Source organism: Podarcis muralis, chromosome 6, assembly GCF_964188315.1.
Source record: "Podarcis muralis chromosome 6, rPodMur119.hap1.1, whole genome shotgun sequence".
Classification (NCBI taxonomy): Eukaryota; Metazoa; Chordata; class Lepidosauria; order Squamata; family Lacertidae; genus Podarcis; species Podarcis muralis.
This window is the reverse complement of record NC_135660.1, coordinates 86,567,251-86,585,200: the sequence shown is the minus strand read 5'-3', so window position 1 is coordinate 86,585,200 and position 17,950 is coordinate 86,567,251. Positions and strand designations below refer to the sequence as shown.

General features: G+C 51.1%; 2 protein-coding genes across 2 annotated transcripts in view; one reads left to right on the top strand and one right to left on the bottom strand.

Moving 5' to 3' along the window:
• PSD (pleckstrin and Sec7 domain containing) overlaps positions 1–10,445 on the top strand; it is a 91,155-nt gene extending 80,710 nt beyond the window's left edge. Inside the window, exons 12-16 of the mRNA XM_028728990.2 lie at positions 2,110–2,180; positions 5,215–5,372; positions 5,840–5,984; positions 6,420–6,563; positions 8,754–10,445. Of these exons, the coding sequence (XP_028584823.2) occupies positions 2,110–2,180; positions 5,215–5,372; positions 5,840–5,984; positions 6,420–6,563; positions 8,754–8,978 (743 nt within the window). The 3' untranslated portion in view covers positions 8,979–10,445. The remainder of the gene's footprint in view (positions 1–2,109; positions 2,181–5,214; positions 5,373–5,839; positions 5,985–6,419; positions 6,564–8,753) is intronic.
• A 1,884-nt stretch (positions 10,446–12,329) lies between these two features.
• Positions 12,330–17,950, bottom strand: part of NFKB2 (nuclear factor kappa B subunit 2) — a 40,157-nt gene continuing 34,536 nt past the window's right edge. Inside the window, exons 17-23 of the mRNA XM_077930685.1 lie at positions 17,324–17,493; positions 17,099–17,201; positions 15,632–15,852; positions 14,749–14,827; positions 14,048–14,220; positions 13,834–13,945; positions 12,330–13,741 (exon numbers count right to left, since the gene is read on the bottom strand). Coding sequence (XP_077786811.1) covers positions 13,605–13,741; positions 13,834–13,945; positions 14,048–14,220; positions 14,749–14,827; positions 15,632–15,852; positions 17,099–17,201; positions 17,324–17,493 — 995 coding nt within the window. The 3' untranslated portion in view covers positions 12,330–13,604. The remainder of the gene's footprint in view (positions 13,742–13,833; positions 13,946–14,047; positions 14,221–14,748; positions 14,828–15,631; positions 15,853–17,098; positions 17,202–17,323; positions 17,494–17,950) is intronic.

Genomic DNA, 17,950 nt, shown 5'->3' with positions numbered 1-17,950 from the left:
ACCTATTGGGCACCTATTTAAAATCAACCCCCCTCTCTTATTTCAAAACAATTCAAAGGGAGTTGCAATTTTTTTGCCGGAAACAAAAGCCCACCAATTTTTCTGACCTATTCAGATTCTATGGGAGTTCGTTTTAACCAGAATTGCTGTCGCAAAGGGGCTCCGTTCACAAATTCCAGCCAGACCTTTGTCCTTCCCTGTTCCTTAAAGTGTTTCGTATAAGCCAGGGGTCCGCAACCCGCGGCTCTGGAGCCGCATGTGGCTCTTTTACACCTTTGCCGCGGCTCCGGGGTGGATACTAGCGAGGGGAGGAGGTGCGTTGTGCACCCCGACACTCCCCACTGTGGCGGGCGCTGTACTGGCTGTAACGTCGCATGTTAGTCACGCACCGTCCCGACGTCACCTTCCCGCCCGCTGTCAGATCGCGGCTCCGGAGATATATTTGTTTTAAATGTCGCAATGGTTTTGCGGCTCCCAGTTTTTTTTTCTTCGGAAACGGGTCCAAGTGGCTCTTTTTGTCTCAAAGGTTGCAGACCCCTGGTATAAGCTCTGCAAAGTTACTCTTCCCCTCGTGCAGTCTTGTGGCGTCTCTGCCGTTTCTAAAGGGTCTAGGATGGGTTTCTGTACTGTGTTGATGGCGCCACATACAGGCTGCGTCTTAATATCTCCCGCTTCAGCAGTACAAATCTGGTGAGGAACAGGTTGCAGTTCAAAAACAACACAAAAAGCATGGTTTAGAACGGGGTGGCAAGGATTACCGGCCATGGGCCGGATCACTCCCACGCAGATCATCCGTGGCCTGGACTGGCACAGTGTGACGCCAGAAATCACATCTGCGCATGCCCAGACGCTGAAAATCGCATTTGCGCAGAAGCAATTTTCAGCGTCTGGACATTCGTAGACATGATTTCCAGTATCTGCGTGTGCGCAGACGCAATTTCTGGCGCTGCTCGGCGAGTCCCCGCGCCGCGCTGGTGTAGGGGGACTCGCCGAGTGGGCAGCTCAGTTCAGGGGTGGCTCATGGGCCGGTAAAACGGTCTTCATGGGCCGCACTCGGCCCATGGGCCACACGTTGCCGACCCCTGGTTTAGAACAACTTATCTAAGGATAAATGGCAATTCATATTTGCCTTAGCTGTGTACTTGGTGTTTATCTTCAGCTTCTTTGAACAGGGCCACATAAGCACTTCTGTCCACATTCATGTGTACTCAGAAGTAAGCCCCACTGAGTTCAAGTGTCTATAGGATTGCAGGCAAGGGTGGAGTCCAAACGACATTCGCTTGAAGGAGCAGGTCAGCAATGTTCGAGTCGAGCATGACTTTTTCTCAGGAAGGATAACAGAAGCTGCCGCACATCTCTAGCCTGGGGCAGGGGGGCGGGATGTGGGGATTTTTGTTTTGTTTCTTGCAGATTGCTGGGTTTTTAAAACCATTGCAATTTTGTGCCAGATGTGGCTGGCAGCATGGGGGACCATGCATAACCTTCAGGGAGGGCACTGGGAAGGTTGCACAGAGCGGTTGGGGGGGGGGAGGTTGTACTGGAGAGATTGCTGGGGATAAACTAAGCTCATTCTGCCAGGTGACAGCCTATTCCCTTGGGTCTCTTTGTCTGGGCATGGTTTTGAATTAGGGGCAGGGGAGCGGGTTGCAAGGCGAGGACATTCTTCCAGGTTCGGCGCAGTTAGCACTCGGGGAACCGAGTCATTTGCCTGGCGTGAAGGTACCTGGCCCATCCCACAGAATGCACCCACGCTGCGCCCTCCATTTTCCCTGCAAAATCCTTCCTAATCCCAGGCAACTAATGCCTTTTTGATCTGATTAGATGCTGTGCCTGTATGCTTTGTATCTGTTGCCGAGTACAGAATTACCTGGCAGGAGCCACTCGCTGTGCCTGCTTCCTCTAAGTGGAGATTCAACAGCTTCCTGATGCCCCTGCCCTAGAAAACAGCAGGATGGGACCAGTCCTGTCCTTGCCAGGCCTCCCCCATGCAGAATGTGCTCATTCCCAGGCCCCCAGAAATTCGTGCCTCCGCTGAGCTTGCTCCCCTCCCACCAAGGCCTTTGCCTAGCACCAACTTTTGTAATGACTCTTCTCCCTTTTCCTTGGCAGCCCCAAGAGGGAAGCGGGGGTGGAAGACTTTCCACGCGATCCTGAAGGGCATGATCCTGTATCTACAGAAGGTAACTAAAGCATGATTTCCATTGGCTGGAATAAGGGAGCCAACCCAGTTTTTCCCATGGGTTTTGCATGTTTTGTTCTGCTCCCAATAACTCCATTCATTAAACTGAAATGTTGACTAGGAAAGCTGGGACTGAAGACGAGGAGTGTTGAGATTGGCTGGGCATGGAATTCATTTGGAGTCTCCTTTCCCCGCCAATTCCCTGCTCCCCCATCCGCCAAGTGGTTGATCTCAAGCCCCTGCCCTCATGTGCAATTTCTGACATCTTCCCCAACTCTGCCCATAGCATGAGCTTTCCTACACGGCCAGAGAAATTATATTCTCTTGTCCTCAGGATGTTGTTTAGACCCTTTCTGAACTGAAAGTGAGACTGCATGGAAAGTCCAGCCATGTGTCACGCAGACCAGAGGCAATGTAGAAGATCATCTGCTGTGACAGTCTCTTCGCTTTGCTTTGCATCTGCCTTAGTGCTGTCGAGACGAGTGTCTCTTGCAGGGGGAAAGAGCTGCGCTTCTGCCTAACTGAAGCGTACTGTCTTGACACCCTTCACTTCACCGGACTGCTTGGGTCCTGCAGGGGTGGCCGGGTCTGGAGGATTAAAAACCGGGACACTACGCTTGCTTGCATGAAACATTCATATTCCTGCCGTGCAAAATTTATGTGGATACTGCATTCTCGCAGATTCTGCTCTGCAGCAGCTAAAGGTTGCAAAACACTTTGCAGGTTCTGTTATAGTTAGCCTCGCGATAGCCCTGTGTAGTAGGCCTCTCAAGTGTTACGGGTCTTAATCCAAACTGAAACGGCATCATTTCCCTTTTTAGAACTCTCGAGGCATCTTGCAACTCTTCTTGCTTTTGTTAACCCAGAAAAATTGAAGGGTGAATCATCCTCCCCAATTTAAGACGAGCCTGAGATAATTGTGATGATTGTGCACATTTTTTACAAAGGGACAGGCCTACATACATGTCAGCTTCCACACCAGAAGTCTGGCTGAACTGCAGCGGGAGAGAAATTCCCCACCCGGCAGGCAGTGTTGATGCAGCCAACACAATGCACATTTTCCCAAAGAGTTGCAAACAAAGAACATGGGAAGAGCATGCAGGATCAGGCTAGCGGCACATCTGGTCCAGCATTGGGTTCTCACGGTGTCTGAACAGTTGCCTCTGGGGAAACCTGCAAGCAGGATTCGACCACAAGACCCCTCCCTCCTCCTGTAGTTTCAGAAGCATTGCTGCCTCAGACTGTGGAGGCAAAGCATAGCCGTTGTATCTAGCAGCCCTCAATAGCCCTCTCCTCTCCATGCATTTTGAGAGGGACGCAGGTGGTGCTGTGGGTTAAACCACAGAGCCTAGGACTTGCCAATCGGAAGGTCGGCGGTTCGAATCCCTGTGACGGGGTGAGCTCCCGTTGATCAGTCCCAGCTCCTGCCAACCTAGCAGTTCGAAAGCACGTCAAAAGTGCAAGGAGATAAGCGGGAAGGTAAACGGCGTTTCCGTGCGCTGCTCTGGTTCGCCAGAAGCGGCTTAGTCATGCTGGCCACATGACCCAGAAGCTGTACACCGGCTCCCTCAGCCAATAAAGCAAGATGAGTGCCGCAACCCCAGAGTCGGTCACGACTGGACCTAATGGTCGGGGGTCTCTTTACCTTTACTCCATGCATTTATCCGATCCTCTCTTAAAGGCATCCAGGTTGGTGACCATTGCTGTGGGAGCTGCCACTGGTCCTGCAAGCTAGGGATGATGGGAGTAGTAGTCCAAAAACAGATGGAGTCTCAAGTTTGGAAATCCTGGTCCTAGTGGAAGCTAAGCAGCAAGTAGCAATGACTACCTAGATTCAGTTTTAGGCAGCCACTTGGCTGTGTGATGGAAGCCTCAGGGAGACGACAAGTAGTAGGGATGGATTCAGATCAGTCTGCCACAGAAGAGATGTGGCATTGGAGCCAGTCAATGCCAGTGGGCAGAGGAAGGAACAGGAGGCGGTGAAGCCCATGGCTGGCATAGGGTGTTAGAAGAAATGCAACATGATTCAAATTTGGTAGGGAACATTGGGTGGAATGGGACGCTGGGTGAGATATGCCTTTGGCCTCATCTATCGGGACACTTCTTCGTCTCCTGTGAGGATGGCCTTGCAAGAGCAGCCATTTTGGAGAAGCCGTATTTGTATCGAGGAATTATTTTCACTGCAAAACTCATATTGCTGGAAGCTAACCAGGGACAGATGCCCCCACGCCCTTGTAATGAGCAGTCCTGTGAAATGCTGGATATCTGTCAATACTTCCAGAGCTTCATTTGGACAGCGAGGGACTACTCATTTATTCCTGAACGTTGTTAAGCAGAAACACATCCTGCTTTAGCTGTCTCCTTGAGCGCTGCTAAAGAAGCAAGGGCCAGCCAGCCAGGGTAGTTGTGGTCTGCACTGCGTGCCTTATTTGGAATGAACTGGACAGCTATAGCAAGACAACTGCATGACTTAGATTTTGCACAGGAATCCCTCTCCCCGAATGTGGATGTTTAATATGTTTGTGGCGGAGTATTTATGAATTTTGGTTAGGAGAATGGGCAGGGTGGATATCGCAGTACGTAATGGCAAGAGCAGGTCATAACCCAAGACCAATAATGAATGGGAAGAAAAATGCCACCCAGAGGCTTTCAGAGAGCTTCTCTGGTTTCCAAGCATTTTTACAAAAATGCCCACCTTCAGCCAATGTGACACATCTAAGTAAACATTAAGCTGATGCAAATTTTATATACATATATATACACACAAAACTCAACTGAAACGTGTAATGGTATAACTGCTGTAGTCCAATGTCCTGCCTACCAGATCTGAGGTCCCCTTATTTGGGATTTTCTGGTGTGGCTGTGCACAAAGTCCCAATCTGCAGTCCTAGAAGCCTCTTGGTACATCACACTCAAACCTAAGATCACTCTTGAGATGCGAGGGAGAGGGAGCCCCATGCCCTTTTGGCAGGTGGCTGGTATCAGGAGAAGCAAATTCACCAGACCCACCCACTGTCTGCCTGCCTGCGTTTCAGGAGGAGTACAAGCCTGGCAAGGCCCTGGCCGAGGAGGAACTGAAGAATGCCATCAGCATCCACCACTCCCTGGCCACCCAAGCATCGGACTACAACAAGAGGCCCAACGTCTTCTACCTCAGAACGGCTGACTGGAGAGTCTTCCTCTTCCAGGCCCAGTAAGTTGATCGTCTTGGGGCCCATGTTGAAAGCCCTGGGCATCCAGACAAGAGGGGAGGGAGAGCGAGAAAGGGAAATGGCTTGCTGGGAAGTTGTCGCTCCCACACTGCCCCCTTTTCTCAGATTCAGCTGCCTCTGTGAGTTTAACCAGAGCAGAACTTGCTTCAGATCTGCTCCAGTTGCCTCTGCTTAATTTTTTTCCTTCCTTAAGTGTCCCAGCCACTTACAATCCCCTTCTCAATTTGGTTGCGTTTCTCCAGAGTCGCAGAGTATGCTTTGGTTAGTTCAGCCCTGTCCTAGTCTGGCTCCAAATATAGGCCTGTCCCTTGTTAAGGCACATAAATACACACTTAACACACACACAAAACACCCTTTCATTTTTTAATACAAAACCTGGAAGAAGCTCCTGTCCTAGTGCTAGGAAGGAAGGGGAACCTCATCTATTGACTTTTGCATCTTCCTCTAGAAACACGGAGCAAATGAATTCCTGGATCACACGCATCAATGTGGTGGCAGCCATGTTCTCCGCGCCCCCGTTCCCAGCTGCTATTGGGTCTCAGAAGAAATTTAGCCGCCCGCTGCTGCCCAGCTCCACCACACGGCTGTCTCAGGTAAGCGGAGGACCAGGCATCTGCCACCGAGAGGAATTGGAGAAAGAAGATGTGGCAGGGTTGCAGGATCAAAGAGGCTTGTGGCCACCTTAAAGTCTAACAAAGGATGGAGCAGGAACTGCCATGTTTAGAAAGGAGCTTCCTTGAGGGGCAGGGATGTCATACACAGTCTATGTATCTTTTGGGGGTGGGGAGAGAGACTTCCAGAAGACAGCATAAGAAGGCACCAACTTAAGGGCAGGTGGAAGTCATTGTACAAGTTTAGCTCAGTGGGGGGAAAATAGGGGTGCTGGAGAAGCCCATGCCAGCAGCTTCTCAGCCTCTCTGAAAAGGGGATTATAAAGAGCTGCGGTGCAGGGGGATGGAGGGAAAGGAAGTTAGATGGTGAGGCTGGACAGCTGAAGTCAAGGGAACTTCTTTCCTTCCTTTTCCCAGGAGGAGCAAGTAAAGAGTCATGAGGCCAAATTCAAAGCCATGGCAGCAGAGCTGCTTGAGCACCGCTCCTCTCTGCCAGAGAAGAAGGTCAAGGGCAAGGAGTACGAAGAGCTGAAGCAAAAGGAGGAGTACCTGATATTCGAGGTCAGTAAGGGAGCGGGCGGGTGCCAGGAATCTCCCCCCCCCCCCCAAGAATTTGCCACAGCCTGGTGGTGGAAGTTCTCGCAAGGGAAGCGCCACCTTTACAGCCAAACCAGTCCTATACTCGGGCTGCTTGCCAGAGAGAGGTGACCCGGCACCAGGGGCAGTCGTGCTTTGCAAGCCCTTCCTGGATCAGACCAAAGCCCACCAGGAAACCCACAGTCAAGGCAGGAAAGAAATGTCCCAAGGCAGCTGATGTTGGCAGGCAGAGCTGGGTGGAAGCCCAACGTAGCGTTACGTGAACATTTCGTCGACACAGGGGCTTCTGTTTGGGAAAGGAAACTTTCTCCCCTCCCTGCATCCCCGCTCCCCAGCCTTCTGGAGCAGATTTGGGGAGAGCATAGGGGGCAAAAGACCCATTGCACAAGCAGAAATCCTTGCACTGACATGATGGGTTATAGTTTAATCCTGCTCGCAATTCCTCTGTAGTTGGAGGTACATTCAGCAGCAGCTGAAACACCTGTAGCCCATTGTTCGAAACAAGCCAGGCACATTTTGCTACTGGTGCAGGTTGAATGACGACTACATGGAGATTTCTGGGCCCGTGACCAGTTTTAAAACCTCTGCCTTAGTCCATGCCATGTGTGTTCCTCCTCCTCGCATAACTGGGACAAGCAAATTGTTGTACGAGCAAGCTACAGTCAAGGAATGTAGTTGAGATCATAGAATCATATTGTTGGAAGGGACCCCAATACTTATCTATTCCAACCCCCTGGCGAATAGACATTCCGCTGTGGCAACTGCTTAAGGTGCCATATAGAGCTTAGCTTATATAGCTGACTTTCTAACACTGCCATAGCCTGCCCTGTATCTGTCTAATATGTGTTTTGGCTGCAATCTCTCTCTCTGTTGACTACCCCATTGGATTTCTTAGGGTAATTATGTCTTGTGTGTAACACACCCTTGATTCTCCCAAACCAGCAGTTTGTCCCTTTTTTGAGGTGCGTGCGTTTCAGTATTGTGAATTTTTATCTCTCCCCAACTTTTTTCTAAACCTTCACATAGTAGTCTTTCTCCCATGTAAACTTACTAGCCCCGAATGTTTAGGCCTTTCTTGTAGGAAAGATGCTCAGAATCCTTTGATCTGTGCCTTCCCCTGCTCTACAATATCCTTTTTGAAATGGGGGTGGGTGCGTGGGATAAGAACCACACACAGTACCGTATTTTTCGTTCTATAGGACGCACTTTTTTCCCTCCAAAAATTAAGGGGAAATGTGTGTGCGTCCTATAGAGCGAATGCAGGCTGCGCCGCTAAGCCCAAAGCCAGAACAGGGAGACGGAGCACTGCGGAGCGCTCCGTCTCGCTGTTCTAGCTTGGGGACAGCTGCGCGCACAGGTTCTCCAGGGCAGCGGGGTGCCTTCACCCCGCTGTCCTGCAGAAGCTGCAAGGCTGTTCCGAAGCCAGAACAGCGAGGCGGAGGGCTCCGTCTCGCTGTTCCAGCTTGGGGATGGCTGCGCGCACAGGTTCTCCAGGGCAGCGGGGTGCCTTCACCCCGCTGTCCTGCAGAAGCTGCAAGGCTATTCCGAAACCAGAACAGCGAGGCGGAGGGCTCCGTCTCGCTGTTCCAGCTTGGGGACGGCTGCGCGCAGAGCCTCTCCAGGGCAGCGGGGTGCCTTCACCCCGCTGTCCTGCAGAAGCTAGCAAGGCTGTTCCCAAGCCAGAACAGTGAGGCGGAGGGCTCCGTCTCGCTGTTCCAGCTTGGGGATGGCTGTGTGCACAGCCTCTCCAGGGCAGCGGGCGCTGCGCTCCAAAGGCTTCAGGGATCTTTGAGGCTGGCGGTGGGGGAAAGCAGCACTTCCCCCCACCACCAGCCCCACAAGCCTGGGTGAATGTACCTTGAACGCACCTTGTTTTAGAGGGGGAGAACAAGAAAAAAAAAATTTTCCCTGTTCTCCTCCTCGTGTGGTCCGGTGCGTCCTATGGAGCGAAAAATACGGTATTTCAAAGGATGGGCAGGGTTCAAATCCTCAATCTAATCCTCAGGGTTATTGTTGAGGGCAGAGAGCCATGCAAGCCAGCTTCTCCCCCCTGGAGCAGAAGTGGGGTCTGAATAAACAGGATAAATAAGGGGTGTGATGTGCAAAGGGGGTCCCCCCCAAACCAGCTGCCTCTCACGTCTCTCTTCCCTGCAGAAAACGCGCTATGGGATCTATGCTACCCTGATGCGGGCCAAGCTGAAGACAGGCTCCGAGGACCTCACGGTGCTAGAGGCCGCCCTGTTTGAAACAGCAGCCGGCGCAGAGAACAGTGTCAAAAAGTCGCAGTCCATCCCTTCCCTGAGCCAGGAGCCGGTCGGCGGGGGACCCAGGATCAAGCGCAGTAGCCGACAAGCTGCCAGCGGTCTGCAGAAGTCCTAGAAGGGTCAGGGGCCTGCCAGGAGGGTGCCGTGCCCGTCCTACAAACCTGCATGATTTCGTTCTCGGGAGCCGCACCACAGAAGGCCCGAGGCCTCTCCTTCGCTGCGGGACAGAGCCTCTTATCCAGGAGGAGGGGCGACCACAGTTCCAGCGTGCGCAGCCTTCCTGGTCTCGTGCGTGAGTGAAGCGACCAAAAACCCTCGTGCGACAAAAACCACAGGGCTGTTTTCCAAACCACACGCAGCGGCAAGAACCTTCCTTTCTCCCCACCCCCTGCGCCACCCCCCCATTTCTTGCAAAAGTGAGAAGGGGTGGAAAGGGCTGAATCCTGGCTGCCTCCACACTGCAACCCCCCCCCCCACTTTTCCTTGCCCGTTTCTTACCGTTTTTGTGATAATATTTTACATTTTTTTAGTACCCGGCAACACTGAATCACACTGGCGACAGATTAAAAAAAAAGACACTTGCTTCGTTTAAGCAGGGACCGTTTGGCCCAGAGCTCGGGGTGGGGCAAGGGCCCCGATCCCTCCTGCAGACACGACGCTTGCACTGGCTGCCTACAGGAGCACAAGCAACTCCTGCACGGATGCCCAATTCATTCTTCACCACCAGCAGCTATCCACCAGCACAAGCTGGGCCTCGAGTCACCCTGATACTTGTTCGGGGCTTGGGGGGGGGTTGCCCTTTGGCTTCAAGGGACCAGCACTTAACAGGGTAACCAGGGACAACGGGTGCCTCCCGGGTGGCAGCCTGACAAAGCCATAGTAGGGGTGGGGGACCCCCCCCCAAGAGCACACCCCCTCTAATCCCTCCTCCTCCCCCCTATGGAGATCACTGTGGATGATGAGCATGCTGGCCTCTTTTTCGGCCTAGTTGATGTGGGGCTTAAACAATGCAGGGGCCAGAACTGAGTAGCCCATAGTCCTAGCCAGAATACATATAGATTAATCTCACAAGGGTGGGTGGAGGGTTCTGAAATTGCCAGGAGCATTTCCACCCCTCAACCAGGGTTTCCTCAAACTTGGGTCCCCGCCGCCTGTTGCTGGAGATGATGGGAGTTGTATTCCAGCAACAGCCAGGGACCCAAGTTTAAGAAAACACGGCAACCCCCCCTGGCTGCATACAGCCGGCCTGCTCCTTCTCACTTGTCACTTCAAAGGGCTTTAAGGCTGTGGCTCCAATACTTGCTTAAAACAGCAGGAGATGGGTTAAAGAAAGCCCCAGGTGACAGTCGGGCGGGGGGGGGGGGAATGGGACAAAAGCAAATGGGAAATTCTGCAGACGTAAAGAAGGGCAAAGTGGGGGGGGGGAGGGGCAGGGGACTGGCTGGCTGTTTCCAGCACTGACTCTCTGAATGTGTCAATTTTTTTATTCTGCTCTTGAATTGACTGTAAAAAAACAAACCTAAAGAGCTCTGTACAGTTTCTTCCTTTAATTACCTAAGTAAAACTTATTCAAGCACCTTCATTGACCTGGTTCTCCCTGAGCCCAAAGCATCTTAACACCGCTGTCCTAAACCAACTACAACAGCTGCTCCTACCCAACTGAAAAAAAGATAGCCAGAGGGGGCCACTGCCATGGCAGAAGGGCGGCAATTTTGTTTCTCAACACACTTGGGTTAGATAAGGAGCAGGAAGCTGCCTGACCCTTGTGGAAAGTAGGGACCCCACAGGTCTCACTGGGATGCCCAACTGCCACCATCCCTGACCATTTGGCCACACTGCCTACTATGGCTGAAAGGAGCCAAAGTCAAGCAGCTCCTGGGTAACTAGTTACCTGGAGCAAGGCCATCACCACAGGGAACAAGGCACACCACTATCCAGACACGTGAAATACTGTAGGGGCTGGAGAAAGCAAAACAGAAGAAGTAAAGACACATGGTTGCTATGCATACGCATACAAACAAAATGGGACGTACCTTGGGGGGGGGGGACCTGAAGAAAGACACCATGAAGGGCTGAGCTGGAGGGGGGAAAGGATCAGATGTAGCATGTGACAACAACAGTAGGGTTAAGGAAGAAAACTGTCAAAACCAGGCAGCTTTCGGGTGGAAGAGAATTCTACAAAGCTAATACCAGCACAGTGAAATACGGTTTGGGGCCCAAGAGCCCTCCCAGCTAATTTGGGGCAGTTCTCTCTGCTGCCATTCTCCAAGAAACACAGCCCAAAAGGAGCTGCAGAGGGGTGGGAGGGAAATGGCTTGGCCAGCCGCCTTCCACCTTGTGCAACTCCCTGGATGCTACACCCATAGTTTCTGAGGGTTAGAGACTGGAGAATGAAAAGAATCAGACAGGAACTAGAGCAAAGCACACATGTCTATACAGAGTTCAAAATAAAGCAGCAAGCAAAAATGGAGGTGTGTCTGGAACAGCAGGATAAAAGGAGAAGCTGAAGAGTAGAGCAACAGCAGTAAGAGAACACAATGAAGGAAGTGAAGACAGTGAAGAGAGCACAAGCATTTTTGCAGGTTACAGCAAGTTCTGAAAACTTGGGAGGAGGGATAGAGAATGGCACTTCCAATTTTTACTCTGATGATTTGTAAAAGCAGTTCAAAAGGCTTATTGTATTCTGCTTGGAATACAGGGCAATGTGGAAGAGGAGAGGTACTTGGAAAGGGTCAGATCATTCAACTAGCCCTTTTCTAGTAGTGAATCTTTCCTAACATTAATAGGCAAGGCTGGCAGAAATGTGGCACGTATATAAACCACTCTGCTATGGAAGAAAGGCTGGCTTCTGAGCATCATCCCTGCAAGAGAGAACTCTGCTCTTGGATGCCAGAAGCCACAACAACACACCAATCCAGAGTCTTACTGCCTAACAGCCACTTGTCTGTCACTTGCTGGGGTCCTGACTAAGCTCTCCTCCTCAAGAACCATCTGCAGCCTAGACAAAACTCTGGTCAAGAGGGAAATAAAGCTCAACCACAAACCTGGGTTCAAACAGCACACTAAAACCTTGGCTAAACTGCCATGTTGCACTAAGCTAAAATGGACCGAGGAGGCAAACAGCTCCACTCTCCTCCTCTGAAACCAGCATGCTCACAATGGTTTGACTTAGTCTGACATATAAACACAGCCTGTGATAAGCTAACAGAACATTTTCTTAACAGCCTAAAACAGCATTCACTAACCTTACGCTCTCTAGATTCTTTTGGACCACACTTGGGTTGATTGGAGAGGTAGTCCAAAACGTCTGGAGGACACCTGGAAGGCAAAGGGTCTAGAAAAATGCATTAATCAGCATGGAATCGTAAAGTTGGAAGGGACCCAAGGGTCATCTAGTCCAACCCTCTGCAAATGCAAGAGTCTCAGCCATAAAGCATCAATGATGAATGTACTTTTGATGCTGACATAATCACCCTGGGATTTTTATTTTAAAAAATTATCCGCAAAGCACAAGTCTATTCTCTATGACAGAAGTCTTTTGAAAACTACAAAGACTTAGAAATTGGAGTGCGGTTGTGGCAGAACTTGTGAGTCATCCACTCGATACTTTTGTCCTCTGATGCGCCGGTTTCCTTCTTCTATCCAAAGGGCTAAGTTCTCCTGAAAAGGCCTCTTCGCTGTGTACCAAGTAGCAGACACATGCAAATTTGCATCATTTATTCCCTTCACAGAACTGGGGGGGGGGGGGGGGTCCTGAGCCAAGGTTGGGATTTTCAGCTCAGAAGACCCCCCCCCTCCCCCACAACAAACCAGCATGGATTCCTAACTGCAAATCTTTACATCAAAGTTTTAGCTACTCAACATTGCAAGAGCTCTCCCCGCTCACACACCTCCGACTAGGAAGCACAACTGTCAGCAGCTACCAACGGCCAGAACATCCTTCTTGCTCCACTTGTCGAAACTGCTTACTGACATTGAATGGCATTCTTTGTCACTTGAAAACAATGTGCAGATTGGACACCTGCTGATAGGCAATTGTTAAAATTGCATGCTAGCAAATTTTCCAAGATGCGCCATTATGCAAGGGTTTGCTCAAATCCAAATTAGATCGTAGGACTAAGCAACAAATTTGTTCACAAGGTTCTGAAAGGGCTGTTACCCTGCTTCACATGACACGAGGGTTGTGCCAAACGTAGGGTTTCTTTCGTCTGAACGCATTTTGGGGGTTCTGCCCCAAATTACCAAGCCACAGGTGAAAATTCAGCTCTGTAGAGCCATTAATTCCCAAGGAGAAGAGCACCTGAATCACTAGGACTATAAAAAGGCACTAAAAGGGGACCAATTTGTGGGGCAGCCCAGGAGCTCAGGAGTAAACAGCATCCATTGTCCAATGAAACCTAACCCATCACAGGTGACGTGGCTGATGCCGGGGAGCAAGGTTGTCTCAGGAAGAGCAGAAGACAAAAAAGTCCTGATCAGGCTTGGAATCAGAATTTGATAAAAGGCACCAGGACGAAACAACTGCTTATCCCTATCTCCCACATTTGGTGAAGGTCTGGTGAATGCAAGGCAGGCTGAGCTAACTGCAACAGTCCTTCCTACATTGTGCAGACCAGCTGTGAAAATCAGAGCTGCGCCGAGCTCTGCACGGCCTTCCCAGCTCCTGATGCCTGAGTCCTGGGTCCGAGAGGCACATGTCCAAAATCACCCTTCCCCCAGCGAGGCTCCGGCTTCTCTCGTATCAGTGCACTTGCTCCTGCTGGCTGTGAGGCAAGAGAGGTGGGACTTGCAGCGAGGAGGCTGGTGGAAGCTTCCCAGGCAGGGCTGCTGGCTCCTCTTCCACGGACTGGCTCCCATAGGCGCTATCTTCCTTCAGCTCTGAGAGAGGCAGACAGAGATAGCCGTCAGCAAGTTATCCGGTGCAGTCTTTCTGCCCCTGCAACCCCAGCTCTAACGTTCCGTATCTGTACCTGTACTCTGTAGCTTGACGAACGTCTCTGGTCTCTGCAGTAGCTTCACTCCCTCCGTCAGTCCCATGGAGTCAAGTGCTTCTAGCAGACCCTTGAGGCTGCCGCCAGCAAGCTGGGGGGGGAAGAGAGAGAAACATAGGGTTCAGAGGGGACCTGCTAGGAATCGGTGACAGAGGAGAGGGGGAGGGCAAGGGACAGAGGAGGATCTACTAACCTCGTAGCTCAGGAGAAGTCTTCTGCTGGGCGACTCTGCCCCTCTGTAGGTCTCCACCAGGCTGCAGAGGCCCAGTCTCTTGGCTAGCTCTGCCCAGTCTGCCCCTTGGCAGTCATGGTTCAGAAGCTGCTCTAGACTCTGGAGGGTGTCGCTATTCAGAGACAGGACGCTTCCTGGAGGAGAGAAATCAGAGACAGAGGATGACAGGTGATTGCTTCTCTGCACAAAGGTGCCCGTCTCTGCCCCGAAAGCCATTGCCTCCACTCCACACCCGACCAGGAAAGCAGCACCTATGGCCCCCGCTAAAGAAGAAAGCATAAGTAAAGTAATGAAATAGGTTGAATCAGCAAAGCTAACAGCTAAAATAAGAGAACTTAGTGACAATGGTTTTTCTTGAAGAATGAAAGCCCTTTTCAGATTATTTGAAGAAAGACTACAACAGGACGAATCTGCGAGCAGGTTTTGAACAGAACAATTAAGGATTATTGTGTTACGACTATGTTAAATAAGAGGGGAGGGCAGGGTTCAGCAGGGGGGGGGGTAAGAAAAACATCATGGAAAATGGGATGGGAAGTCAGTAACATAAAAGAAAAGATGTTTTAATATGTATTGGAATTTTATGTGTATGGATGGCCAAAGCCCCCTATGCACAGGGGTTATTTCTCAGCAGGACCCCAAGCAGAACAGAAGCGTTCACTCACCTTGCCTGGAAGCAGGAGTCTCGGCAGACTGCTCCCTTTCTGGGTTCTGCAGCAAGGCTTGCTGCAATATCTCCCGCACCTGGAAGGAAAGAAGCCTTGGTTACCTCTAACTGTCCCCTAAGCAGGTTACATCAGGAGAGATAAAAAAGAGTTTCTTCTACTAAGTGCATGGGGATGGGGTCCTTCCCATCACAAAACATGGGGAACAAAGGGGTACACAGAGAGCTACAAATAGCTATGATCAGAGGTGGACGATGATCCAAACTGCCTTAGTTGCAGGACGCTCTATAGTCCAGAGGTGGACAATGTAGCTCACAACACCTGGGAGGGCAACACAACAACCTTCACCCAACAGCCAGGAATGATGGGAGCTGCAGTCCAGAAGAGGCTGGTCCAGAACAGGGTTTCCCAAACTTGGGTCCCCAGCTGCTGTTGGACTACAACTCCCATCATCCCTGGCCACTGGTACTGCTAGATGGGGATGATGCGAATTGTAGTCCAACAACAGCTGGAAGAAGAAGAGAAGTTTGGATTTGATCACTACTCTAGTGGCTTCATCACTACTCTAAGGAGTCTCAAAGCAGCTAACAATCTCCTTTCCCTTCCTCCCCCACAACGAACACTCTGTGAGATGAGTGAGGCTGAGAGACTTCAGAGAAGAGTGACTGGCCCAAGGTCACCCAGCAGCTGCATGTGAAGGAGCGGAGACGCGAACCCGATTCCCCAGATTACGAGTCTACCGCTCTTAACCACTACACCACCTTGGCTCTCTGCTGGAGACCCAAGTTTGGGAAAGTCTGGCCTAGAACATTGCATACGTTACAACTAGGAATGGATCTACTGCAGCAAGGGTCCAATCTGAACCCCCCGAAACGTTACATACCTTCTGGCTCGAAGTCAAGTCCAATGGCGTGTGCCCCCGCCCCTGCTTGTCAGGCCATTTGCTCTTCAGCTCAGCCACGCTGTCTGCACCCGGCTCCACCAGGGCCTCTCCCAGCTCCATGACCCATTCCTCCTCCTCTTCCTGCTCCAACTCCACGTCGCTGCCTGGGTTAGACGAAGGGGCCGAGATGGGCTCGTCGTTCTCACACAGGACATCTGCCCCTGGGGAGTTCAACAGGGAGTTAAGCTGGCATAATGCTTCAAACAGGGCAAAGTATATCAGGGGGTTTATCGGGCAGCTCCCTTTGTGACTGATCTGCACCTTGTTCTGGAATTTTAGGGCCAGATTCAACAAACCCTTTCTGCTACTGGAAGCCAGTGCAAGGACTCCCCAATAGTGCAACAGGCTTTCCCCCATCTCTTCCCCCAAATCCACTGGAGGCACAGGAACGCCCCCAGAACAGCGCATGGGTAAAGGAGATGAGAGATTGACCCATTAGCCAAAGCATTTCTGCTTGTCAGTGCTGAATTCCAATCTTTCACTGGACCAGTTTGTTGCCCACCCTCTCCTTCCCCCAAACTTTTAAAAGTCTGGGATATTTATTCAATGTCATCTTCCATTTGAAATCAACTGCATAGCTCATTCCCCCCCACCCTAGTCTAACTAATGCAACATTTGTTGTCTAGACTACACCCCAAAATAAGTGGACAAGACAGAGAGACCTTATAACTGAGCAACTGAGCACAGGGTCCTCTCCTGAGGAATGGAATGGGTCCCAAGATGCCCACCTCCCATCCCAGTAAGAACTGCTCCCTCTTGAGTGAGTAAAGTTATGGCTGCAGATGACCCAGGTCATCTGCTGGATGGACCCTCAAATTGTTTGCTGTTTTGGGAAGCACTTAATACAAACGGATATGCAAAGCAATAGTTAAGTAACTGAGGTCTAAACCACAGAGCCTAGGGCTTGCCAATCAGAAGGTTGGCGGTTCGAATCCCCACGACGGGGTGAACTCCCGTTGCTCGGTCCCTGCTCCTGCCAACCTAGCAGTTCAAAAGCACGTCAAGTGCAAGTAGATAAATAGGTACCGCTACGGCGGGAAGGTAAACGGCATTTCTGTGCGCTGCTCTGGTTCGCCAGAAGCGGCTTAGTCATGCTGGCCACATGACCTGGAAGCTGTCTGCGGAAAAATGCCAGCCTATAGAGCGAGATGAGAACTGCAACCCCCGAGTCGTCCGCGACTGGACCTAATGGTCAGGGGTACCTTTACCTTTAACTATGAGTGGAAATAAGTGTCTGGCATCAAGTGGAAATAAATACCTAGTAGGAAGTCAAATGACTTTCGGTCAATGCAAAGTTTCAGCTCTTCTTAAACCAGAAGGGTGAGAAGAGAAAGTGGGCAGCCCACCAGCTCCCAGAGGAATCCGTGAGCCCTACTGAGTCCCAGGGACCCTGGAGAGATGATTTACCTGCTTTGATCAGCATCCTGGTAAGGATGGGGGAGCCCATGCCTGCTGCCAGGTGTAGAGGCGTGTTGCCAGCCGACGTCTGGGCATTCACATCAGCTCCCAGCTGGACAGAGAAAGGGCACAGGATTAAAGGCTGGCAAGCGCTCTCAGAAAAGAGCCACCCCTTCCCACATACGTGAAAGAGGATGGGGAAGCCATTACTGCACACAGCCAAACCCCGCCTACCTTCTTCAACAGGTACGTCGCCAGGTTAAGGTTCTCCATCTCCACAGCAAGATGCAAAGGGCTCCGGCCGCTCTGCCGCTCGGCTGCGTTCACATCCGCTCCCTTCTCGACAAGCAGCTCGATGCAGGCCGGGTTCTTGCACTTCACGGCAAGGTGCACAGGGAAAAGGCCTAACAAAGGAGCAAAGGTTGGTGGGAATGAAGCACCAAGAAGCTGCCTTTGAGGACGGCTGGGGAAACCCCTCTAGGGACAGCACTAGGGCTGTGCAATAAAATCGCTTTATCGTTGAATTTGAATACCGGTATTGAAATAAGTGTTTCAGCTAGGCAATATACACCCGTGAACAAAAGGTGGAGACGTAACAGTTTCCCAGGGGGTAGCTCAATATTTTGCAGATAATTTGCAGGCACTGATGTCTCCAGCTTTGTTAAGCTCTCTCCCTCCTCCCTCCTAACCAATAAGAAAGAAGATAAGCCCTCACACAAACTAGCAAACTCTTTCAGCTTCCAGTTATCTTTCCACTTGGAGCTCAGCTAATTATGCAGAGCCTGCTAACAACTCAGGAGCAACCCCAAGAGGCGAAGTAAACAAAGAACGGGAAAGCACTTCTTTCTTCCCTCGCCAGTG